The following is a 25530-nucleotide window of genomic DNA, read 5'->3' as shown; positions in this document are numbered from 1 at the left end:
TCTGGCTGTCTACGCTATCTATGCCTCTCATAATTTTATATGTGCACGACTTATTTTCAGGCTTTGCTCATGGGTTGTGCCTTTAATCCCTGGAGAGTGCAGGGTAGTCGGTAGTGTTGGGAACTCCAGCACCAGGTGGGAAGGTCAGCCTGCTATGACGTCTGCCTTTCCCGAACTTCCTTTCAATACTCTGACCATGACTCGGTCACAAATTGCAGAGTGCCTGTTGTCTTGTTATAATGGGATGCCTCGGGAAAGGGAGTTGGTGACTAACTGAACCATAATGGCAAATGTAATTGGAGCCATCTCTTGCTCAGCAGCCTGGAGAGTCCCAGAGTCCCAGATTATGTTTTGCAGGATGTCCCCGTTCTGAATAGAAAGCTGAAATCTTCCTCGCGTGCAAAACAAAATACTCAGAACAATGTTACGCTTGTAAATCACCCCTGAAGGCAACTGAACTCCCAAAGCCGCCTCACAAAATAATCTGTGAAGAATAACCATGGGGTTTTCGTTTCATGCGTTTAGTAATCAGCAGTGAAAGGCTGAGGGTTAATAACTGATTTAACCTGAAATATCATCCAGTCATCAGAAGAGCAGAGAGAGAGAGAGAGAGAGAGAGAGAGGGGGAGCAGGCAGCCACACAAAGCTTGTGAGCTGCAATAGAACGGAGCAAAGTGTGGCCTGAACTCAGATGGTTCAAAATCCAATTACATAGCTGTCGAGGAAATACAGGCATTTCTAACTGGTACGAGGAGACAGTGAGAAAGGCCACAAGCTCCAGAACAGCAATATCACTCTGTTCAGGGCTTGTGATCATTAGCAGGCAGAGAGTCTCATTACTCTCCCTGCTCCACTTGGGGTAGAAATATCCACCGCAGTGCTAGTAATGACCACAAGTCTCTCTGAAACCATGTTAACTGACATGTTCTAGTGGCCCGACACTGACCTCCTCACTTGATTAGCTGCCAAGATCTAGAAGCCAGCGGCCCCCAGGCACACACCGGCTTAATTCAAATATCTACAAACATCGCTGTTGCCGATTAACCCTTCACCTGCCGGATGTTGCACCAATTTATGCAATGCATTTCATTTCCCTGTGATAATGTTTCATAGGCCACCGTCTTGTGCAACAGTGCGTGCTGCTTCCTGATGTCCAAGGACTATTTTACAACCGAAATGTAGTGGCTTAGAAGGGGTGAAAGGAAGATTTTGGGGGGGATTTTTTTTCCAGATGGTGGCTGGAATTTGGACAGCATTGCCTGAAAATGTGGCAGAGGCAGAGACTGGACCTCCAAGGACAGACCAACCACAGAATGGTTCTCCAAGGATGGACATTAGAGGCAGGAAACATGTTCCCAATGTTGGGGGAGTCCAGAACAAGGGGCCACAGTTTAAGAATAAGGGGTAGGCCATTTAGAACGGAGATGAGGAAGTACTTTTTCAGTCAGAGAGTGGTGAAGGTGTGGAATTCTCTGCCTCAGAAGGCAGTGGAGGCCAGTTCGTTGGATACTTTCAAGAGAGAGCTGGATAGAGCTCTTAAGGATAGCGGAGTGAGGGGGTATGGGGAGAAGGCAGGAACGGGGTACTGATTGAGAGTGATCAGCCATGATCACATTGAATGGCGGTGCTGGCTCGAAGGGCTGAATGGCCTACTCCTGCACCTATTGTCTATTGTCTATTGACACAGTGGAACCAGGAGTTGACCAATTCCATCAATGAGAAGAGGCGTTTTAAAGGTTGGTGGCTGGCCATTGCACAGTGCAGAGAAATCTTTCCAGAAACTCGAATCAGGCATCATATAGAAACCAGGAACGGCTGATGCTTGTTTACACAGAGCGCTTTAGTAACTCAGCGGATCAAGCCACATTTCTGGAGAACAGGGATAGGTGACGTTTTGGGTCGAGGCACTTCTTCAGTCTGAAGAAGGGTCCCGACCCGAAACATCGCCTGTCCACTGAGTTACTCCAGCACTTTGTGTTCATTTTGGAAGCAGATGTCTGTGACATCCACCATAGAATGATGAAAGCTTGGAGCATGAGAATGAGAGGGCACAAGCTTTGGGAAAGTTCAAAATGCACCAGAGAATCAAATTCAAAAACCGCTGACCGACTTCACTTCAAGTGTTTCTTTAGTTAATGAAGAAATAATTTCATTTTTAGCAAAGCATTTGAGCTCACCCTTCTATGGAGGATCAAAGCAACTGCTCTGCCTGTCGTTTCTAGGCATGTGCATCGTGACTTGTAAATATCCTGCTGTTTCCTTACTGTCACCAAGTCTAAAACCAGGGACTCTCTGCCCAACACTGAGAGCACCAGAGGACTGCAGTGGTGGGAAAAGGAGGCTTCCCACCACTTCCCCAAGGGTAAAGAGAGAAGGAGTCAATAGATGCCGGCTTTCCAATGATGTCCCTTGAAGAAATTAAGCAAATAAGTTTTGCCCATCACACAAGTTTCCATTTCAATCTTCTTCTTGTTTCCTCATGACTAACTGGCCTTTGTATGGACACTAGGTTGAGAGCAGGAATCTCACAGCAAGCACGAACACAAGCAGAAACCGATGGCCCAAAACTCTGTTCTGAAGGCCCTCTGAGATTTAATGAGAATTTCCCTTCATGTGGTCTCATCAAGGTGTCAGTTACCCAAACCCTCGTTGGAGTAGCACAATATGGCTCCACTTTCGCTCCATTTGAAGGACACGATTCCTTTAAGAGATCGGTTGCAAGCATTAAATCAGGTAGTATATTCAATGTGGAAAGTCAATAATGGGAAACTGATCCGATGCAGATGGATACTGAACTTGGTATCATGAACAAACTTAATTGCTAACTTCTGCATTGGATTCTGAGAAGACGAAGGAAAATTGGGAGATATGGGAGGCTCCTGGAAATTATCCCAGAAAAAAACATGCCAATGGACTTCATTTCCAAACCCTCGGTGTAGCAGTACAAGGCTGCCACTCACACTCTGCCTCACTCTCCATCCTAGCTCCTCTCAATCTCTAAATTGAGTACTAAACTTATCCTAAATGGATGAGAAAAGAAAACACATAGAAATAAATCGAAGGTAGACACAAAATGCTGGAGTAACTCAGCGGGACAGGCAGCATCTCGGGAGAGAAGGAACGGTCTCGACCTGAAGGGTCCCGACCCGAAACATCACCCATTCCTTCTCTCCCAAGATGCTGCCTGTCCCACTGAGTTTCTCCAGCATTTTGTGTCTACCTTCGATTTAAACCAGCATCAGCAGTTTTTTTTCCTACACATAGAAATAAATGTCCATTTAAGATTCATTCGTAACTGCACCAAGATGGCAGTGTTGACTACTTTAACATGGCTAGGATCAACACACAGACTGCTGAACACCCCAGTATAAAACAAAAGGACTTCTCCATAATTTGGCAAGTGGTCAGATCTGTTTAGGATCAGAGGGAGTCACAGAGGGAAAGAGAGGGTTCAGCTTGGTACATTCGTACAAACCAATAGACTTGACTTTCTTCAATGCTGGCTGTTCCAACCACAGTCATGAACTATCAAGGTGAAAGTATCCTACTTGATTGAGTCTGCATCCATCTTCATGAACATTTTCATTTCTCACATTTAGGAGTTTATTTAGCCTCTCAAACATATGCCAGATCTCAGGGCAATTCCATCAATCTCGCTCCCCCCGTTACTGTTCTGTATCCAACTCTCTTTCACTGCTGATCAATCCCCTCCCCCCCCCACTACGTTGCCCTGAGACACAACCAAGCTCAGGGTGTTTACAGGGGGGGCAATTAACCGACCGTGACCAGCACAACTTTGGGACGTGGGAAGAAACTGGAGCACTTGGGAAAACCCACGGGGTCACGGGGAGAATGTGTGAACTCCACGCAGAGGGCACCAGAAGTCAGAATTGAACCCAGGGCACTGAAACAATGAGACAGCATCTCCACCTCTAGAAGTACCATTGAACATTCCCTCCACGACCGATACATGGTGGTTGTAATGTGGACTGAGGACTTCAGTAACTCAATCTGAAACACAACCTGACATTCAAAGAAGGTAAGTGTATTGGCTTGAGGTGATTGTATCAAGCCTCAGTCTTGCTTTCAGTCTGTGACTACCATCTATTTCCTTTGTCCCAGTTGGTACGTGCTATGGACACCAGCTCTTGCGGAAGCAAAGTACCAAAGTTCACCAACGCCTTTTCTAGGGGAATTAGGGATAGTTTAGGAAACTTCCCAGTTTCAATCCCATCCAAGGAGAAAATTGCCATCAGTCACATTAATTTCTCATTTCAATCCTTTCCCTCTTTGTCCTTGTGAAAGAATAATGGTCATCTCATGAAGAGTTATCTGAGAGCAGGAATTTCACACCATACTAACTCACCTAGGTTTCTCTGATTACATCTCCAAACCCATATTCTCTGCCACCATGAAGAGCAAGGATTTCAGGCCCATGAGAACACTCCACTTTCAGATACCTGTCCAGGATGCACACCATCCCCAGTTAAAAATATATTGCCATTCCTTCATCTTTGCTGAGATTAGTTTAGTTTAGTTTAGAGATACAGCGTGGAAACAGGCCCTTCGGCCCACTGGGTCCGCGCCGACCAGCGATCCCCGCATATTAACACTATACTACAAACACTAGGGACTATTATTACATTTACCAAGCCAATTTACCTTCGTACCTGCACGTCTTTGGAGTGCGGGAGAAAACCGAAGATCTTGGAGAAAACCCACGCGGTCACGGGGAGAACGTACAAACTCCGTACAGACAGCACCCGTATTCGGGATCGAACCCGGGTCTCCGGCGCTGCAAGTGCTGTAAGGCAGCAACTCTACCGCTGCGCCACCGTGCCACCAGAAGTCTACATCCTGGAGCAGAAGCAAGAGCCAAAGGATGGAAGTAGACACCAAATGCTGGAGTAGCTCAGCGGGTCAGGCAGCATCTCGGGAGAGAGGGACGGACGCAGCTTAGGAAAGCGGCTTCCCGCCACCTTCTGGCGGGAATTTAAGGATCGGCAATAAGTGCATTAGAAAATAACTGATTAAAAGTGCTTGTAACCTTCTGTTTACAATGATGGTCTCACTCGCTCACTCACTCACAGGTCCCTTTCAGTGTGCTGGAGTAACTCAGTGGATCGGGCAGCATCTCCAGCACATTGTGTCGTTTTATTGTAAACCAGCATCTGCAGTTCCTTGTTTCTACTCATCTTCCATCTGTCAATTTGGCTTGGAACCCTTGACAAGAGACAAGTAAGTTGTGGAGAGAATGGAATTTGACATCAATGAGGCATGCACAACCCAAGGGACCAATAATACTGGTTGAGTTTTGCTTGGCGTTACAATTCCAGTGTTTCGCTACATGATTCAGAGTTCCCGACACGTGGCATGCCAGTTTGTAGGAGAATCTTGGGGCCTATCCTCAAGGACAAAGTCTTCTGGAAAACACCCACTGTGGTGATAATGAGAACATAAGAAGAGAAAAATTAGGAATGGCGGCAGGCTTCAACTTTAAATACTCCCAATTATCTTGGCTCCTCAACTCTCTGGGGTAGAACATAGAATAATACAGCACAGGAACAGGCCCTTGTTCCCATTTCACCCCTTTCCCCCTCCACCTGTATTCCATTAGACAATAGGTGCAGGAGTAGGCCATTCGGCCCTTCGAGCCAGCACCGCCATTCAATGTGATCATGGCTGATCATTCACAAACTGTACCCTGTTCTTTTCTCTAGATTCACATTTCATGTCTCCTCTCTGCATCTCCTGAAATCACACTTCTGTCTTTTCATCTCTGGCCTTTGTCCAACCATTTGACAATCAAAAGTCCCCATCACCTGTATCTACCTTTCACTTTATTCACAAAATGCTGGAGTAACTCAGCAGGTCAGGCAGCATCTCAGGAGAGAAGGAATGGGTGACGTTTCGGGTCGAAACCCTTCTTCAGACTGATGTCAGGGGGGCGGGACAAAGGAAGGCTATAGGTGGAGACAGGAAGATAGAGGGAGATCTGGGAAGGAGGAGGGGAAGAGAGGGACAGAGGATCTATCTCTCACTTGCCAGGCTTTGTCCTGCCCCCAACTCTCTTCTAGCTTTCTCTCCCCTACTACAAACAGTCTGAAGAAGGATCTCGACCCAAAATGTCGCTTATCCATGTTCTCCAGAGATGTCTGATGTTTCTGACCTTCTGGCTTTTTCTTCACTCCAGTTCCCTCCCCTCTAATTTCAGCCTAAAAGAAGGGTCCCAACCTGAAACGTCACCCATCACTTTTCTCCAGAGATGCTGCTTGACCCGCTGAGATGCTCCAGCACTTTGAGTCTATCTTCGGTATAAACCAGCATCTGCAGTTCCTTTCTACACACATGTCCAGAGATACTGCCTGGCCTGCTGAGTTGCTCCAGCAATTGGTGTCTTTTTTTGGATAAAGCTTGGAATTCAAATGAATGGTATGGCCTGATGTCTCTCCCCAGTCATTCCTTCCAGCACCTCCTACATTTAATCAGCAGGGACAAATGCTAAACCAAAAATCAGCAGACAACAGCATATAAACAAATGTTTTATTGCACACGGCGTCTGGAGTTTTTTTTCATAGAAAAAAGGTATTAACACAAGCATTTGCAAATAGAAGCAGATTCTTTATGAGTTATCCTTTTAAACAGTAAAATAGTCCGCATGCAATGGCTTCAGGGAACTTGCTTTGAAACAATCCACAACATCAGAAAAAAAACCTCATTTGTGTTCTCTGTTCAAAACAATGTGCGCTTTTTTTTAGTTTTTGTTTTTTAAATAACATCACATTTTGATTTTTTTTTTTGTGCCCTGATCGGTCTGCAGAAGAAGAAAATAGTATTATTTATACAAAAAGAGTTCTTTATGTACAAGAAATATTTTTATTACAAATTAACAAGGGCGAGGGTGAGAAGGGGACGTGTTTGAGCTACACCAGGGTGTAGGACTTTGAATAGGCTCCTGCCCCCTGCTTCTGTGACCTGCCCAGTCCAGCCGTGCTCATCTCTAGTAGCGAGTCTCTGGAGCCGCTGATTTTCATGTTCGCGGGCAGTCGCGGCTCGGCGGGGGCACTGGCGCCGGCGGTGGTGTTGGCGCTGGAGGCGGTGGTGTTGGTGGAGGTGGCGGCAACGGGAGCCGTGGAGCCGGGCACGGTGAGAGTCCTCTGAGGTAAGGTGGCCGTGGCGTGCGGGTGGATGGGCGGCTTGCTGTTGGGGTCGAGGGTCATGTGCCGGCCTTGTGCCTGGTAGGCTCTGGCCACGCTCCGGATAGACGCTTCCCTCGGTGGCACCACGGGGCAAGGGTCGCGGCCATCCGACTTGCGGAAGAATGCATCGGACTTGACGTACAGAGGGAGATTGCAATAATCACCTGCAAAATCAATCAATCAATCAATCAATCAATCAATCAACGCACAGGTCAAAACAAACGTATAAACCCAAGACCACCCGAATGAAACCAATCCAGCACCACTATACTATTTCTCTGTGTGTTTACTTCAGTTGAAACATCCAAAAGATGGGATCTGTAGAAAGCATCATATCCGAATTCATCACAGCTTGGTTTAGCAACAGCTCCGCCCAAGACTGGAGGAATTTGCCTTGTCCATCACACAGGCTAGACTCCCCACCATCATCTCCAACTACACATCACGCTGCCTCGGGAAAGCAGCCAACACAATCAAGGACCTGTTTCACCCCAGTCATCACCTCTTGTCCCCTCTCCCGACAGGCAGAAGATACTAAAGCTGAAAGCACGTGCGACCAGATTTAAGACGAGCTTCTGCCCCACTGTTACCAAAGTACTGACGTGGCCTTCCATAAACTAGGGCGCAGTCCCAATCTTCTAACTTGCGTCATTGTGGATGTTAGACTTCTTCTATGTAACTTTAGTTTAGTTTAGAGATACAGAGTGGAAACAAGCACTTCGCCCCACCGCTATGTTACATAGAAACATAGAAAATACGTGCAGGAGGAGGCCATTTGGCCCTTCAAGCCAGCACTGCCATTCATCGTGATCATGGCTGAGTCCGCACTGACCAGCAATCCCCGTACATAGACACTACCCTACACACACTAGGGACAATTTAGAATGATACCAAGCCAATTTACCTACAAACCTATACATACGTCTTTTGAGTGTGGGAGGAAACCGGAGATCCTGGAGAAACCCAATGCAGATCGGGATGAGCGTACAAACTCCGTATCGACAAGCACCCGTAGACAGTAACTGTTATGCAACAATGCTGTAAAACAATATTCTGCACTCTGGTATTTTTCTCTTTGCTCTATTTGTACCTGTGCATGGCCTAATTGTACTTAGATGTAGCACGTAGAAACAGAAGGGTACCGACCTGAAACGTCACCCATCCTTTTTCTCCAGGGATGCTGTCTGACCTGCAGAGTTACTCCAGCACTTTGTGTCTATCTTATTGAGGGCGTGCAGCATAGGTTTACTAGGTTAATTCCCGGAATGGCGGGACTGTCATATGTTGAAAGGCTGGAGCGACTAGGCTTGAATACACTGAAATTTAGAAGGATGAGAGGGGATTTTATCGAAACGTATAAGATTATTAAGGGGTTGGACACGTTAGAGGCAGGAAACATGTTCCCAATGTTGGGGGAGTCCAGAACAAGGGGCCACAGTTTAAGAATAAGGGGTAGGCCATTTAGAACAGAGATGAGGAAAAACCTTTTCAGTCAGAGAGTTGAGAATCTGTGGAATTCTCTGCCTCAGAAGGCAGTGGAGGCCAATTCTCTGAATGCATTCAAGACAGAGCTAGATAGAGCTCTTAAGGATAGCGGAGTCAGGGGGCAAGGGGAGAAGGCAGGAACGGGGTACTGATTGAGAATCATCAGCCATGATCACATTGAATGGCGGTGCTGGCTCGAAGGGCCGAATGGCCTACTCCTGCACCTATTGTCTATCTTTTATGTTTCGTATGAATTGGTTGAGCAGCACACAGCCAAGGCTTTTCACTGTAGCTCAGCTCATGTAGCAGTAGTATACCAATAACCTGTACCAATATCCAGCTGTCATTGTGCCTCTGTTGCTGAGCCTGGTTCCTGGTATCAACAAGAGCTTGCACGGCCCGGTTTCCCACCATCTCCCCTCTCCCTCGGTTTCTTTCACTCACCTAAACATGGGGGGCTATTTACAGCGACCAATTAACCTACCCTCTGCCACATATTTGGGTTGTGGGAGGAACTTAGAAGGGGCCTGAAGGAAAAGTATCGGTCGCAGAAAGAACATGCAAACTCCACACCGACGGTTCCACAGGAGGTTCAGAAGGAACCCGGGTAATCAACAGTCGGGCTTGGATAAGGGCTCCATCTGGCATATAGGGCAGGGTGGGCTATACGCTGACAGCAGACACCACAAACCCAGATGATCAACCCTTGTTGAACCAGCTTTGCACAGCCCTGAGCCTACATCAAACATCCTTATCGATTCAGAAAACCTGTTCAAGAGAGAGATTTGTGAGCCATAGGCCTCACATAAATAACGGCCCAGGTCCCATCACTCTGTTCCACATGTGTCATAATTTTCCAGAAATATCATGGATGTGTTCCATTATGGTTATGTTACTGGATCAGTAATCCAGTGGCATGGATTAGCAATTGGAAGTCATGAATTTAGATCAAATGAAGGCAACCAGGGAACTGCAATTCGCAAAGTAAATCTCAATTTAAAACTAATTAGATTTAGATTTAGATTTTAGATTTAGAGATACAGCGCGGAAACAGGCCCTTCAGCCCACCGGGTCCTCGCCACCCAGCGATCCCCACACATTAACACTATCCTACACACACTGGCCTGGCGGGGGTTGCAGTTCAGGGGAGATTATGGGCAGGCAATAAATCCTGTCCTTGCCAGTAGCATCTGCATCTCGGAAAATAATAAATCCTAGAAGTATCTACATTGTTGAGAGTTGGTTTCTGTTGAAGGCTTATTGAGAGTCAATGTGTCAATGTGAACTCAAACAACAGCTACACATCTACACAAATGCAGACAGCCTGCATCCAAATGGGTCCATTACAAGTAATGTATCGCGGGCATTTTAGGTTACGTGATAAAATGTTGTTTTGGGAGGTTACGCTCATAACTGTAACCATAGTGATACAAATTAATGATATTTACTCGGAAGCATTGCCTCAGAGGAACTTCGTTTTGAAAACTGTTTATGTCAAGTTCTGTATTCATCAAGGTGAGGGATGTTAATGCTGGGGGGCTGAAACACTTCCTGTCAATTCTACCCAATGTCAGTGAGGATAGCTCAGAACGTGCGGCACGGTGGCGCAGCGGTAGAGTTGCTGTCTTACAGCGCCAGAGACCTGGGTGCGGTCCTGACTACGGGTGCTGTCTGTGTGGAGTTTGTACGTTCTCGCCGTGACCTGCGTGGGTTTTCTCCCACACTCCAAAGACGTACAGGTTTGTAGGTTAATTGGCTTCTGTAAGAATTGTAAATTGTCCCTAGGATAGTGTTGGTGTGAGGGGATCGCTGGTCGGTGCGGACTCTGTGGGCCGAAGGGCCTGTTTCCGTGCTGTATCTCTAAACTAAACTAAACTCTCCACACTGTTCTATCAATCCCTGGAAGGGTAAATAAAGCACAGCTTACAAAGTTAACTCAATGTCCCACTACACTCTCTGAGGGTAGATATAGCACTGGTTGGAGTAATGTTCCCTCTACACAGTCGATCAAACATACCCATGGCAAATGCAGCACAACTTAGGTATGGAACATCTTGGTCCCATCAAATCTTTCCACAGAAGATGGTCTTGATGATGAGTAAGTGTCCCTGGATGTTGCCTGAGCAAAGCATCCATGGGCAGTTATAATATTGGTTACATGGTTTAAGGTCCCTCCACACCATCCCATCAAGTACTCCAAGGGCAGGCAGAGAATGGGTTGGAAACTGAGCAAACTTCCTCTGTCCCATCAAACCGCAACAAGGCAGGTGCAGTGCAGCTTAGAATCAACATGAAAACCCCTTCCAACTTTCCCAGTTAAATCCCAAATTCTACTTATCTTGCCTCAACAACATGTCACACACAAGAGACGGGTTTATGGAAAAAGACACAAAGTGCTGGGATAACTCAATGGGTTGGATAACATCTCTGGACGATATGAATAGGTGATGTTTTGAGTTGGAACCCTTCTTCAGACTGATTGCAGTAGGGGGAGAAAGCTGGAACAAAAAGCTCTTCACTGAATTTCAGTATACGTGACAATAATAAACTACACTAGACTAAACTGATATTGCAATCCAGCAAGCTGCAGGGTATAGACCTCCAGTTAGTACTCTGTTAAGCCGCGCCACTTTTTCCAGTAGTTTAACATGGACGAGCTGAAGATGGATATAAAGTGGGATTGATTGCGGGCTCTGCTCAAGCGATAAAGCCAGGGCGTGGCATGGCACAGACGTGGCACTACTCACCAGCTCGATGAGCGACGGGGACGGCGACGTTCTTCCCTCGATCCACGTCCTGGGCTTGTGGGGGCGATGCGGTGAACCGGCAGATGCCAGCCTCTGAGGGCGTGCTCATGGACGTCATGCTGTCAGCGTTGTCGTTGGTGCCAGTGGTCATCTGGTCCGAGGAGCTGTCCGAGATGAAGCACTCTGTGATCTCAAACTTGGCGTGTTGCAGTTGCTCCTCCAGCTTGGCGTGCTCGTAGGCCCGCGCCAACTCCTCGTAGGTGGAGGAGGCACTCTCTGTGGAAACCATGCTGTTGCGGCCTTTGTCTTGAAAGGGAAAGCAATAGGATGGAAGAAGGTTGTGAGCAAAATAATGGAATCAGATGCAGAACACGGCTCGGGAGGGTCAGGCATCAGATGCATAACATGGCTCGGGAGGGTCAGGCATCAGATGCAGAACAAGGCTCGGGAGGGTCAGGCATCAGATGCATAACATGGCTCGGGAGGGTCAGGCATCAGATGCAGAACACGGCTCAGGAGGGTCAGGTATCAGAGATCATGATCAACATCAGCCACCATCTTCTTTAAACACAGATTGTTACAACCTGAATGAGCATTTGAAACAGATTCAATGATGATTTTCCACAATGGGCTGGAGAAGATTGAGAAGGGGAGACAACGTATCGGCCCACAGACAGCAGATTAAAGTAAGTGAGGGGTGGGAAGAGTATAATTAGACAATAGAAATGTACAGCACAGGAACAGGCCCTTTGGCCAACAATGTCAGTGCTGAACATGATGCCAACTTACACTAATTTCATCTGCTTGCACATGACCCATATCCCTCCACTCCCAGCACATTCATGCACCTATCTAAAAGCCTCTTAAACGGCACTATTGTATCTGCCTCCACACCTCCCCTGGCAGCGTGTTTCAGGCCCCCACCACTCTGTGTAAAAGAACGTGCACTGCACATCTCCTTTAAACTTTGCTCCTCTCACCTTCAGGCTTTGCCGTCCAATCTTTGACATTACCATTCTGGGAGAAAAGGTTCTGACTGTCGACACTATCTGTGCCTCTCATGATTGCCTATAATTCTATCAGGTCTCTCTCAATCTCCAGCATTCGAGAGAAAGCGATATAAGTTTGGACGGCTCTTACAAAAGGCCCAGTGGGTCGAGTGGGATTTGTGAGCTGTGGGATCCCGGTGAGAACGAGAGTGTGTCTCCCATCACTCAGACTAAGGTCGTTGCTTCAGTGTACATTCAGCACCAATGATGTCAGTGGAGCTGAGAAGCCCAAACTGCAGCCATCTGCACACGAAACTGAGATCCCATTTCCACCGTTAAAATTCCTCAAATAGGTTCAAGGAGAAATCAGATAAACACTTGAAAAATAAAAGTAGTAAATGCTGCCGGAGCTCACTGAAGCTCTCTCTCTGGTGAGCTCCGTCCTCAGGCACCTCTGTAATAAAAAGCCTAAATAAACAGCGGGGAATTTTAGGACCGAGAGTGAGTGGGCAAATGCATGGCAGATGCAGTATAATGTGGATAAATGTGAGGTTGTAGCGTGTTGATAAAGGCAAGGAGCCAGGTATTTTGGGAAGGTATATTTATTGGTTCGTGGGTCTCAGACGGGTCTAGTCTGCCGGAATGGCTTGGCGCCCAAACCTTGTCCTTATATCTCTGAGTCCAGGACCGCCTCCCGAAACTGGTCCATTCCCGTGCCGAGGGGTCGGTAGTAGTATGGCCCGACCCTTGGGAGCCGCCACAGTACCCCCCCCCAGATCCGGAGGCACGAAACGCACTGGTGGTCGCACAACCCGACCGGACCGCGTACGGTAATCGGTCGACATATTAGTTCGTGGGTCTCAGACGGGTCTAGTCTGCCGGAATGGCTTGGCGCCCAAACCTTGTCCTTATATCTCTGAGTCCAGGACCGCCTCCCGGGACTGGTCCATTCCCGTGCCGAGGGGTCGGTAGTAGTATGGCCCGACCCTTGGGAGCCGCCACAAGGTTATCCACTTTGGTGGCAAGAACAGGAAAGCAGACTATTACCTGAATGGTGGCCGATTAGGAGAAGGGGAGATGCAACAAGACCTGGGTGTCGTGGTACACCAGTCATTGAAAGTAGGCATGCAGGTGCAGCAGGCAGTGAAGAAAGCGAATGGTATGTTGGCATTCATAGCGAAAGGATTTGAGTATAGGAGCAGGGAGGTTCTGCTGCTGTTGTACAGGGCATTGGTGAGACCACACCTGGAGTATTGCACACAGTTTTGGTCTCCTAATCTGAGGAAAGACATTCTTGCCATAGAGGGAGTACAGAGAAGGTTCACCAGATTGATTCCTGGGATGGCAGGACTTTCATATGAAGAAAGACTGGATAGACTCGGCTTGTACTCGCTGGAATTTAGAAGATTGAGGGGGGATCTTATAGAAACTTACAAAATTCTTAAGGGGTTGGACAGGCTAGATGCAGGAAGATTGTTTCCGATGTTGGGGAAGTCCAGAACAAGGGGTCACAGTTTACGGATAAGGGGTAAGTCTTTTAGGACCGAGATGAGAAAGTCTTTTTTCACACAGAGAGTGGTGAATCTGTGGAATTCTCTGCCACAGAAGGTAGTTGAGGCTAGTTCATTGGCTATATTTAAGAGTGAGTTAGAATGTGGCTCTTGTGGCTAAAGGGATCAGGGGGTATGGAGAGAAGGCAGGTACGGGATACTGAGTTGGATGATCAGCCATGATCATATTGAATGGCGGTGCAGGCTCGAAGGGCCGATTGGCCTACTCCTATACCTATTTTCTATGTTTTCTTTGTTTCTATGTTAACGAGCGGGGAATTTAACAGTGGCCGCTCCAGCACCAGGGACAGCTCCGGCACCTAGAACATTAGCACTGCAACACTGCCCTTCGGCCCACCGAGTCCGCGCCGACCAGCGACCCCAGCACACTTGCTTGGAGCGCTGGAGGATACTGAAGATGTTGGAGAAAGGTCATGGGGAGAAGGTACAAACTCCGTACAGACAGCACCCGTAGTCGGGATTGAACCCGGGTCTCCGGCGCTGAAAGCTCTGTAAGGCAGCAACTCTACCGCTGCGCCACCGTGCCGCCCTAATTATTTATTTTGCCGCCCTTTCATTTTAAAGAAATCACAGAAGTGATCATTGGTGGGAAGGCCGGCATTTATTGGTCGTCCGCGCTTGCTCTTAACATGGCGATGGGCAGCCATCGACTCGAACCACCGCTGTCCACTTGACCAAGAGCGTTGGTCAGTAGGAAGCTCCGGGACGTAAATATAATGACAACGATAGCAAATATTTCCAAGTCAGCATGGTGCACGCTTTGGAGATGGTGGTGCTTCTGAACGTGTGTAGTCCTGGACTTCTTGGTGGCTGAGGTTGTGGGTTTGGGAGGTGCTGTTTGCCTGGCCTGGATGGGCAACTGCAATACAGATGATTCACGCTGCAGCCATAGTGTGGGGTGGTGGTGGACAGAGTGATTGTTGGGAGGGTGGAAGGGGTGCCCAGTGGAACACTTGCCGTTGAATTACTCGGCGAATGAGCTGCCGGAGGAGGTAGTTGAGGCAACACAAGCTTTTCACTGTACCTCGCTCGGTACACGTGACAATAAACTAAATTGAACTAGTTGAGGCCGGTACAATTGCAAGGTTTAAAAATTATTGACACAGTTACATGGATGTGGCAGGTTTAGAGTGATATGGGCCAAACGCAGGCAGGTGGGACTAGTGCAGATGGGACATATTGGCAAGTTGGGCCGAGGGGCCTGTTTCCACGCTGTAAGACTCTACGACTTACATCTGGCAATAAATGCAGTAACTTTCAAAATCTTTATGGTACATGGGAGCAAGGGCGGCTTGATCGGCCCCTCTTACCGGTGTCCTGCGAGAGACTGGCGCTGTAGCTGTCACTCTCTGTCGCGGTTATTCCATGCTGTGACCCCACAGTTCTCCAGTCGGAGGTCAAGGTTCGGGCAGGGGTGGAGGCCTGACATTTGGTCAGGGTCCACTGGCTGGAGTACCTGTTCCTCGTACTGTGGGCCGATTTGATGCTCTTCCTCGCGACTGGATCTGGTGGTAAGAAAACCGAGAGACTTTATCGAGTCATCGAGCCTGGCCCCCTTCAGCCCAGCGAAAATCTGGCAAACATCAAGTGACTATAATAATCACTTTCCCTCCCCAATTTCCCATCAACTCCACCCCTCCCACCCCCCCTCCCAGATTCCATCACTCAGCTCAATGCTACGGTGGCCAATTAACTACCCTCTGCCACTTTTTTGGGATGTGGGACGAAACCGGAGGACGTGAAGGAAGCACAGGGGGCCGCAGGGAGAAGATGCAGAGCCTGTACACAGAGCATTGGAAGGCAGGATGGAACCTGGGTCTCTGGAGCTGTGAGGCAGCTGCTCGACCAGCTGTGCCACCGAGCTGCCTAAACTGCATTGGTAATGGTGCTCACGTCCCTTCTCTCTCTCCAATCCCCATAACCCTCTAGGGCGGCACGGTGGCGCAGCGGTAGAGTTGCTGCTTTACAGCGAATGCAGCGCCGGAGACTCAGGTTCGATCCTGACTACGGGTGCTGCGCTGTAAGGAGTTTGTACGTTCTCCCCGTGACCTGCGTGGGTTTTCTCCGAGATCTTCGGTTTCCTCCCACACTCCAAAGACGTACAGGTATGTAGGTTAATTGGCTGGGTAAATGTAAAAATTGTCCCTAGTGGGCGTGGGATAGTGTTAGTGTGCGGGGATCGCTGGGCGGCACGGACTTGGAGGGCCGAAAAGGCCTGTTTCCGGCTGGATATATATGATATGATATGGTATGATACACCTTCCCCCTAAATCCAGCAGTGCAGACCACTACCATTTTAAGCATAGAAAGACCCACATTCTGATCTGATGGAGGGGGAGTTGAGGCCTCCTGATCTGAAGTCCCTTCATTACCAATACTTACTGGTGCCGGGGCGGATGTCCGACATGTCGATCAGCGGCCCTGTGTTCTGGACCAAGGCTGGGTGATGGAGGGACACGCCGGTGCAGAAACTCTGGGGGTTGACCGATTGATTGAACTCGGAGTCTGTCACTGGGATGGTGGCCTTGTCGTCCCCTGCAGCAGAACGCAAAGCAAGAGGGTGAGGAGCTCTGGCACGGACAGGAAACGGTCCTCACACGGGGACATTTGGCCGTGAAGGAAACCGCGGCCTTTCGTGGCTTAGTCAATAAGCCTGAGTAAAGTTGTCTCAAGTACACTGTCTGGTGAAGGTCAAAGAACAAGAGGTACTATAGAACAAAATGTTCGGTTAAGGTTTAGGTTTATTGTTGTCGTGTGTGGTGAGATACAGTGAAAAGCTTTGTTTTACACGCTTTCCAAATAGATTAGATAATAAATAGACTCAAGTCAAACTCACGTACAATAGACAGAGCAAAGGGGAAGATGCAGAGTGCAGAATATAGTTCCGTAAGACTACAAGTTATAGCAGAAGAATTAGGCCCTTCGGCCCATCAAGTCTACTCCAGCATTCAATCAAGGCTGATCTATTTTTCTCTCTCAATCCCATTCTCCAGCCTTCTCCCCATACCCTTTGACACCCTTACCAGCTTGATACAATATTTCTCAGCACTGTCAGACATCAATTCCATAGACATGTCCAATGTCCGCAAATTAATCTTGAGAAACGTCAATAATATCAATTTTCTTGCACTTGAAGCAGATCGAGATTTTATTTTAGCCTGTAGATATTCTAGTTGATGCATCTGCATTAATCAGTGATGTCTGGGTAAAAACATGGTCTCAGCCACAAACACCAATGTGAGATTCAATTTGGCTCTTCCATTGTTACCAGTAAAACCCTCTAATATTCAGTCCTTGACCTGAAAGGTGCTTCTCTCTCTCTCGTAACTTCGCTGATTTTGAACAGGTAGAATCCAAATATTTTCTTTCTCTTGTTTCTGTTTATGCTGCAGGTCGGGTTGCCAACTTCCTCACTCCCAAATTCGGGGACAAGGCGACGTCACCGCCCCGCGCCCCACGTGACCTCTCCCGGCCAGCGGCCGTGTGCTCCCGCTCCACCATTGTCGGCCGCGACCCGTCTTCTGGCCCGGGCGGCCGCCATTGGTGGAGCGGGAGCACGTGGCCGCTGGCTGGGTGGGGCGCGGGGCGGTGACGTCACCCTTTGACCCTTATTTGGGAGTGCGGAAGTTGGCAACCCTACTAATACGTGACAAGGGTGGTCCCGTATGGGACAAACTAATTTAGCCCAAAATAAGGGACGTCCCGGCTAATACGGGACAGTTTGCAACCATAGCTGCAGGTTACACTATAAGCTGTACTTTGGTATTTTTCTCCTTGTTCTACCAGTTGTAATTGTGTATGGTTCAATTATACTCATGTGCAGTATTATCTAATTTAATAGAATAGTATGCAAAAGAAAGCATTTCAATGTATCTCGGTAAACCAAACCAGATATTGGACGCAAGGCACTGAACGTGGGTGGTCAACATACGATATAGCCCTTTCAACAGGATAGGTCATTGGACACTGATGGACTCATATAGGACTGCAGGCTCTTCAATGGGGATCGGCCATTTATCACGATGTAGGCCATTCAACGTGTGTAGAGCACTCAACTCAACAAGGAGTGGGCTAATTCAACAAAGATTAGGCTAATCCGCTGGAGTAGGTTATTCAACACGAGTGGGATACACAACAGCAGCAGCGTATTCAACAAGAATGGGACAGGCAACAGGAGTTGGTCATTCATCAGGATCAGGCCTTTAAACAATTGCAAGCCGTTCAGTAAGGGGTAGGCCATTCGGCAGGAGCAGGCCAGGCAGCAGGGGAGGGGAGTTTAGAACTAGAGGGCACAACTTTAGGGTGAGAATAGAGAAATTAATAAGAATTAATGAGATCTGAGGGGTAAGTTTGCAGGGGAAGGGGGGGAGGGCTTGCCGATATAATGACACCATCTAAAGCTGGTAGTTGGTAAGGACAGGCATAGAGGAATATGAGCCTAGTTGCTGAGTTACTCCAGTACTTCATGTCTTTTTAAAAGATGTAAACCATCATCTGCAGTTTCTTGTTTCTACATCTCTATTGCTGTCGTGTACAGCTACTACTGGGGTTTTGAATGAGGGGCCACTCTGGCTCTCTGAAGCACCTACCCAGTTGTTTGATCCCCTCCTTGTCCTCTATGAGTAGCTGGACTCTGGGGATGTCGATGTGAAGCCGGGGTCCCTGTGGCTGCCCTTTCACCGGCGTGTCGAAGCTACGGTTGTTCTTACTGCAAGAAAGCGAGAGAATCAAGAGAGTTTTGTTGGCACTTATCCCGAAACTGAACGATGACATTCTTACTTTCATTGCATTTTCATTTTACTGCAATTCTTACAACAGATATGCCAGCATCTTGTGTCTACCTTCAAATTGAACCAGCATCTGCAATTATTTTGCTACACCTCTTGCCACTCCACTGCGGATTCTCCTCAAGGTATGTCTACTTTGTAAAAGTTCTCCTCCTCTCTTCGACGAGAGTTTAGCAACATGCTCTCTCACTGCTCCCCCTCTGTGATTCCTCCTGCCCTCCAACTCTACATCCACTCTTTCCCCTCCCCCTTCCCGGTTCTCCCACTGTCTTCCTGTCTCCTGCTACATCCTATCTTTGTCCCGCCCCTTCCCCTGACATCAGTCTGGAGAAGGGTCTCGACCCGAAACGTCTCCCATTCCTTCTCTCCTGAGACGCAGCCTGACTCACTGAGTTACCCCAGCATGTTGTGTCTACCTGCCAAACATAGTACTCTGTAAACACCATCATAAGCAACAAAAAGAAGTTCACTATTTTAAAAGAATCAAACAATAATAGTGCAAAGGCAAAAAACAATGCCCCTCAAGTCTATGTAGTTCGGAACTTGGATGGAGGTTGTAGTGTTTAATAGCCTGACTGTTCCATAATTTAATTAACAAAAATGACGGATTAAATGTTCAGCCAGTTTGACACTTCACTTGGAGTGTTGTGAAATAAAATTTGACAAATTTCCAGTTAAATATTTGGAAAGTAATAGAATCTTAAAGAACACGGAGCAATAACTAATAATCCAAGACATTGCAGATCATAAAATCGATCTTTGCAATGGAGCAATGGGCAATAAACTCCAAACATACCTGCAATGTTCACAACATTGAGAATGAGACTCTTTTTTTAAAATAAAAGGACACAGAAACCCGTATTAAACAAATCTCAGATACAAGGCAAATGCCTTGTGCTGACACTAAAGTGCACACATTCTAGGCAGACATAGTGTCAGTCCTTCATGTGCCTGGCCATTATTAGGGTTAGGGGGGACTGTGAAGGGGGAGGGGGGAAGAACAACGGAGGATCTGGCAGGGGAGGGGCGCCGTCTGGGAGGGGGGCGGGAAGAACAAAGGAGGACTTGGTGTGAGGAGGGGGGGGAGAACTAAGGTGGACCCTGCTTGGGGGATGGGAACAGGTTGGAGAACAGAGGAGGACTTGGGCCGGGGTACTTTGTAACATTGTCAGCGGCCTTTACGTGGTGACTATTTGCATACCTTGGGTACGCAAGCAAAGAATTTCACTGAGACTGGTCATGTGATGATAAAGCATTCAGTTCAATTCAATTCAGGGTATTGGAACAGCAAATACAGTCGGGTCTTGGAAACAAGGATCGGTTAATGTTCCTGGCAAGACGTTTTTCTGTGCTTCTACTGTGGCTACATCAGATTTCCACTATATTTATTTCCAGGGTTCACGATTCTCCGTGTTATTGGAAGTGACTGAATTGCAAACAGTATCTGTGCACTCTGCATCACTGCGAATACCATTGCGCCTGTTTTCTAGTCATGTGTAAGGTCAGCTTCACTCTCAGGATCACAAGTCTGCAGCTCTTTTAGAAGGATGAATTTGTTTAGAAGAATTTAGAAGGATGAGAGGGGATCTAATAGAAACATCAAATTCTTAAGGGATTGGACAGGCTAGATGCAGGAAAAATGTTCCAAATGTTGGGGGAGTCCAGAACCAGGGGTCACAGTTTAAGAATAAGGGGTAGAGGAAAAACGTTTTCACCCAGAGAGTTGTGAATCTGTGGAATTCTCTGCCACAGAACGTAGTGGAGGCCAATTCACTGGATGTTTTCAAGAGAGAGTTAGACATAGCTCTTGAGGCTAATGGAATCAAGGGATATGGGGAGAAAGTAGGAACGGGGTACTGATTTTGGATGATCAGCCATGATCACATTGAATGGTGGTGCTGGCTCGAAGGGCCGAATGGCCTACTCCTAAAAATAGGAGTCCCGCCATCGTGGGAATTAACCTGGTGAACCTATGCTGCACTCCCTCAATAGGAAAAATGTCGTTCCTCAAATTAGGAGGCCAAAATTGCACACAATACTCCAGGTGCGGTCTCACCAGGGTCCTGTACAACTGCAGGACTTCCTTGCTCCTACACTCAAATCCTCTTGCAATGAAGGCCAACATGCCATTAGCCTTCTTCACTGCCTGCTGTACCTGCATGCTTACTTTCAGTGACTGATGTGCAAGCACACCCAGGTCTCGTTGCATCTCCCCTTTTCCTAATCTGACACCATTCAGATAATAATCTGCCTTCCTGTTCTTGCCACCAAAGTGGATAACCTCACATTTATCCACATTATACTGCATCTCAAGTCAAGTCGCCAACGTTATTTGTTACATACGTATACAAGATGTGCAGTGAAATGAAAGTGGCAACGCCTGCGGATTGTGCTAAAACTACAAAACAGAATAGAATTTTTTTTTTAACACAAAAAATAAATTAATACAGTAAATTAAATTAAATGAGTCCCTGGTGATATGAGAGTTGGCCTGTGGGAAGAAACTCCGTCTCATCCTCTCCGTTTTCACAGCGTGACAGCGGAGGCGTTTGCCTGACCGTAGCAGCTGGAACAGTCCGTTGCTGGGGTGGTGGGGGTCCCCCATAATGTTGCTGGCTCTGGATCTGCACCTCCTGATGTATAGGTCCTGCAGGGGGACGAGTGTAGTTCCCACAGTGCGTTCGGTCGAACGCACTACTCTCCGCAGAGCCTTCCTGTCCTGGGCAGAGCTGTTCCCAAACCAGATTGTGATGCATCTGCCATAAATCGCCCATTCACCCAACCTATCCAAGTCACCCTGCAGCCTCATAGCATCCTCATCGCAGCTCACACTGCCACCCAGCTTTGTGTCATCCGCAAATCTGGAGATGTCACATTTAATTCCCTCATCTAAATCGTTAATATATATTGTAAATAACTGGGGTCCCAGCACCGAGCCTTGCGGCACCCCACTAGTCACTGCTTTCCATTCAGAAAAGGACCCGTTAATTCCTACCCTTTGCTTCCTGTCTGCCAACCAGTTCTCTTTCCATGTTAATACTCTACCCCCAATTCCATGCACTCTAATTTTGCACACTAATTTTGAACGTTAGTTATTTCATTGCAAAGGCCTGTATTAGTATCTCTTGATTGGAAGCAGACTGTTCCAATCTCCTAGCGTCCACTCTGAGTGATGCATTAACATCCTGTCTAATGAGAGGCAATTGTTCAAATTTTTTTTCTTTTAAAAAAAAAAGCAAGATATAAATGAATCCATGTCAGAAACCCTATTTTAGCCAGACTGAGAGAAGAACCGGTCACAGCTGGTCCTCTGAAGCGGCACCTGGAGGGAAATGCGCTGCAAACGTTATGAACCCAACTACTGAGACATCCCACATCACGGTCAATGGGCAGGACACTTCTCGTTGAACCAAAAGCTTGTTGATTCACGTCAACCGAGCGTGAAAACCTGGGGTGATGCTCACAGTGTGGATCTGCTGGAAGTGCTGCCTCTCTTGTGAGACAGCAACTCAGGGGAATCTTGGGGATTTGAGGGAAATGATTTTCTTTGAAGAAAGAATGGCTAACATCTAGAATGTGCTGGCAGTGGAGGAGGCGGACTCACATTCGATCGCCACTTTAAGAAGCAGGTACACGTTGCCTAAGTGGACAGGGAATAGAGGGGTAGCTTAAGTAGGCAGGGTGGCTCGATGACACCGTGGTAGAGTTGCTGCCTCACAGTGCCAAAGACCCAGGTTTGATCCTGACTACGGGTGCTGTCTGTACGGAGTTTGTAGTTTCTCCCGGTGACCGCGTGGGTTTTCTCCGGGTGCTCCGGCTTCCTCCCACAATGGTTAATTGGCTTCGGTAAATGGTCCCTAGTGTGTAGGATAGTGCTAGTGTACAGGGATCACTGGTTGGCGTGGATTCGGTGGGCCTGTTTCCACGCTGTATCTTTAAACTAAACTAAACTAAGAAGGATGCGGTCCTAATGTGGCAATAGTGCAGCTGGGCATGAGGACAATACGGACGTGGTCGGGTGAAGGGCCTGCTTCGGTGCTGCAGGTCTCTGTGACTGCCACACAGAACAGAGTTTGCATGTTCTCCCTGAGACCATGTGCCTTTCCTCTACATCCCAATGACATGTAGATTTGGAGACTAAAGGAACTTCAGATGCTGGAATCTTGAGCAAAAAGAAACAAATCACCAGAGAAACTCAGTGGGTCAGGCAGCATCAGTGGAGGGGATGGACGGATGGAGTTTTGGATTGGGACCCTCCTGGGTTGAAAGGTTAAATGGCTACTGGGGAATCTGGAGGGGGTGGTGTTCATGGGAATGCGAGGAGGATAAAATGGGATCAGTGCAGGACTAAGGTAAAATGTGTGCTTGACGGTCAGTGTTGACTCAGTTGGCAGAAGGGTCTGTTTCTATGATATATGACTATAACCATGAAACCACCGGCTCTCTCCAGTGGATGTAAAAGTGCTCACGGGCACATTTTAAAGAAGAGTGGGCTTTTCCCAGGTGTTCAGGCCAAGTTTTCCTTCAACCCAGGTCAATTAAAAATTTTAAAATATCCAACTGAGGCTGAGAAGATTAGGATATGATCCGAGTCTCAGAAATAGGATTTTTGAAGAGGCAGCTGGAGGTGGAGACGAGAGGGCTGGAAATTTGCCATGGATCGCTGTATTGCACTAATGTCTTCTTCTCAGCACAGTTATTTTATTTTTGTTGTCTTGAAGAATTGATGTGTAATTTATGTTTAAGAAGTATAAGAAAATAACTGCAGATGCTGGTACAAATATTCACAAAATGCTGGAGTAACTCAGCGGGTCAGGCAGCATCTCGGGAGAGAAGGAATGGGTGACATTTCGGGTTGAGACCCTTCTTCAGACGGATGTCAGGGGGGCGGGACAAAGGAAGGATATAGGTGGAGACAGGAAGATAGAGGGAGATCTGGGAAGGAGGAGGGGAAGAGAGGGACAGAGGAACTATCTAAAGTTTTGTGTTTTGTCCGAGTCTATCTGCCAGCGATACTGCCACAAGCAGGGCTTTCATTGTACCTGTACATCATCGTATGTGTACACATGACCATAACCTCACTTGACACGGCTCAAAATGCAGGCAATACAATCGTAGCTTCACATTCCTCTCCCCTTCCAGGAAACGGTTCCCGTGAAGTCAATGGAAAGTTGGGGCTCCACCAGGTGGGGAGCCTAACTAGACCCCCAGGGGTGCCTGGCTCGGGCATCCTGCCTAATCTGCAATATTGGAAATGGGCTACAAGTCTGCAATCCCTCCAAACAAGCTGCAAAGGCCATTCGCAGGTGCTCCCCGACAGAGAGTCCAGGTAGAGGTGGTGCATGTGGGGTAGTCCCTGGCAGACCACAGTGAGACGGGAAATGGAGGGGTGGGGAGCGGAGGGGTTTGGGGTGGCGAGATGGAGAGTGGAGTGGGGGGGTGAGGAGTGGCTTGTGGAGTGGAGAATTGTGGAGGGTTGGAGAGTGGAGGAACGGGGAGTGGTGGTTTGAGGAGCGGAGGGGTGGGGAGAGGAGGGGTGGGGAGAGGAGGGGTGGGGAGAGGGAGGGTGGGGAGCGGAGGGGTGGGGAGTGGTGGTTTGAGGAGGGGTGGGGAGGGCTGGGGAGCGGAGGGGTGGGGAGTGGTGGTTTGAGGAGGGGTGGGGAGGGGTGGGGAGCGGAGGGGTGGGGAGTGGAGGGGTGGGGAGCAGAGGAGTGGGGAGAGGAAGGGTGGGGAGAGAAGAGGTGGGGAGTGGTGGTTTGAGGAGTGGGGATTGGAGGGGTGGGGAGCAGAGGGCCGGAGAGCAGAGAATTCAAGTGTAGAGGGCTTCGGACTGGAGTGACTGGGTGCAAAGTAACTGGTGCTGTGTTTCAGAGTGTGTGGAGTGTTGGGGACCTGAGGGTCGGGGAGGAGAGGGTCAGGAAGCAAAGGGCCAGGGAGGGGTGAGTCGGGGAGACCTGGGATGAATGGGGTTGGATTGTGGACATTCCACACCAGGTACGTTCAGGTCGATGCATTAACAGGATCTTACCTGATCAGCATCTCTGCCAGGCTCTTTGCATCTAGAAATATTCAAAACAAAACATGATTAGTTTCAGACAAGAGGCACAAAGAGCCGGTCTCGCCCCGCGGGGGCTGTGGTGTCGTTGCCTTCAAGAGCTCTGCAATTTGAACCGTGACCCGAGCGAGCGGCGGCAGATTAATCTTGCGCGGTGATTGGCAAGCCTGAGTGGCAGATTCCTGTCAGAAGTCCTCATGCCGTCCTTGTGACTTCCCCAGGCCCCGCGTTGTGACATTTAAATCGTTTACACTGCCACGGATCTTAGAAGTCCTTTGACATCTCGTTCTGCTCGGCTCCCCCCCTCCACAGTGCGTGCCCCATTCCCTCTCCCCAGCCTGCCCCGAGGTGTGTGTGTGTGTCTCTGTCTCTGTCTCTGTCTCTGTCTCTGTCTCTGTCTCTGTCTCTGTCTCTGTCTCTGTCTCTGTCTCTGTCTCTGTCTCTGTCTCTGTCTCTGTCTCTGTCTCTGTCTCTGTCTCTGTCTCTGTCTCTGTCTCTGTCTCTGTCTCTGTCTCTGTCTCCGTCTCCGTCTCTGTCTCTGTCTGTGTGTACACACAGGCCACAGCAGACATTGAATGCTGCCAGCGTGATCCCAGGCTCGGGTGCTGGGGCTCGGAGGTGAGGAGAGAGATGCAGAGAGAGCCGCTGCTGATCAGACGTCAGGAAGAATTGAGCTTCGGTTTATGAGCTGATTAGT

General features: G+C 48.3%; 1 protein-coding gene across 3 annotated transcripts in view; it reads right to left on the bottom strand.

The window, feature by feature from the left end:
- Positions 1-6560: 6560 nt before the first annotated feature.
- The window catches only part of dscaml1 (Down syndrome cell adhesion molecule like 1), a 494811-nt gene continuing 475841 nt past the window's right edge, over positions 6561-25530 (bottom strand). For all 3 annotated transcript variants that reach the window (XM_078426581.1, XM_078426582.1, XM_078426583.1), the window contains 6 exons: positions 24807-24837; positions 18581-18699; positions 16374-16526; positions 15302-15496; positions 11432-11737; positions 6561-7363 (listed from right to left, as the gene is read on the bottom strand). In XM_078426581.1, coding sequence (XP_078282707.1) covers positions 6924-7363; positions 11432-11737; positions 15302-15496; positions 16374-16526; positions 18581-18699; positions 24807-24837 — 1244 coding nt within the window. In that variant the 3' untranslated portion in view covers positions 6561-6923. The remainder of the gene's footprint in view (positions 7364-11431; positions 11738-15301; positions 15497-16373; positions 16527-18580; positions 18700-24806; positions 24838-25530) is intronic.

This window comes from Rhinoraja longicauda, chromosome 32, assembly GCF_053455715.1.
Source record: "Rhinoraja longicauda isolate Sanriku21f chromosome 32, sRhiLon1.1, whole genome shotgun sequence".
Lineage (NCBI taxonomy): Eukaryota > Metazoa > Chordata > Chondrichthyes > Rajiformes > Arhynchobatidae > Rhinoraja > Rhinoraja longicauda.
Note: the sequence above shows the minus strand (reverse complement) of the source record. Positions and strands in the feature narration are given on the sequence as shown.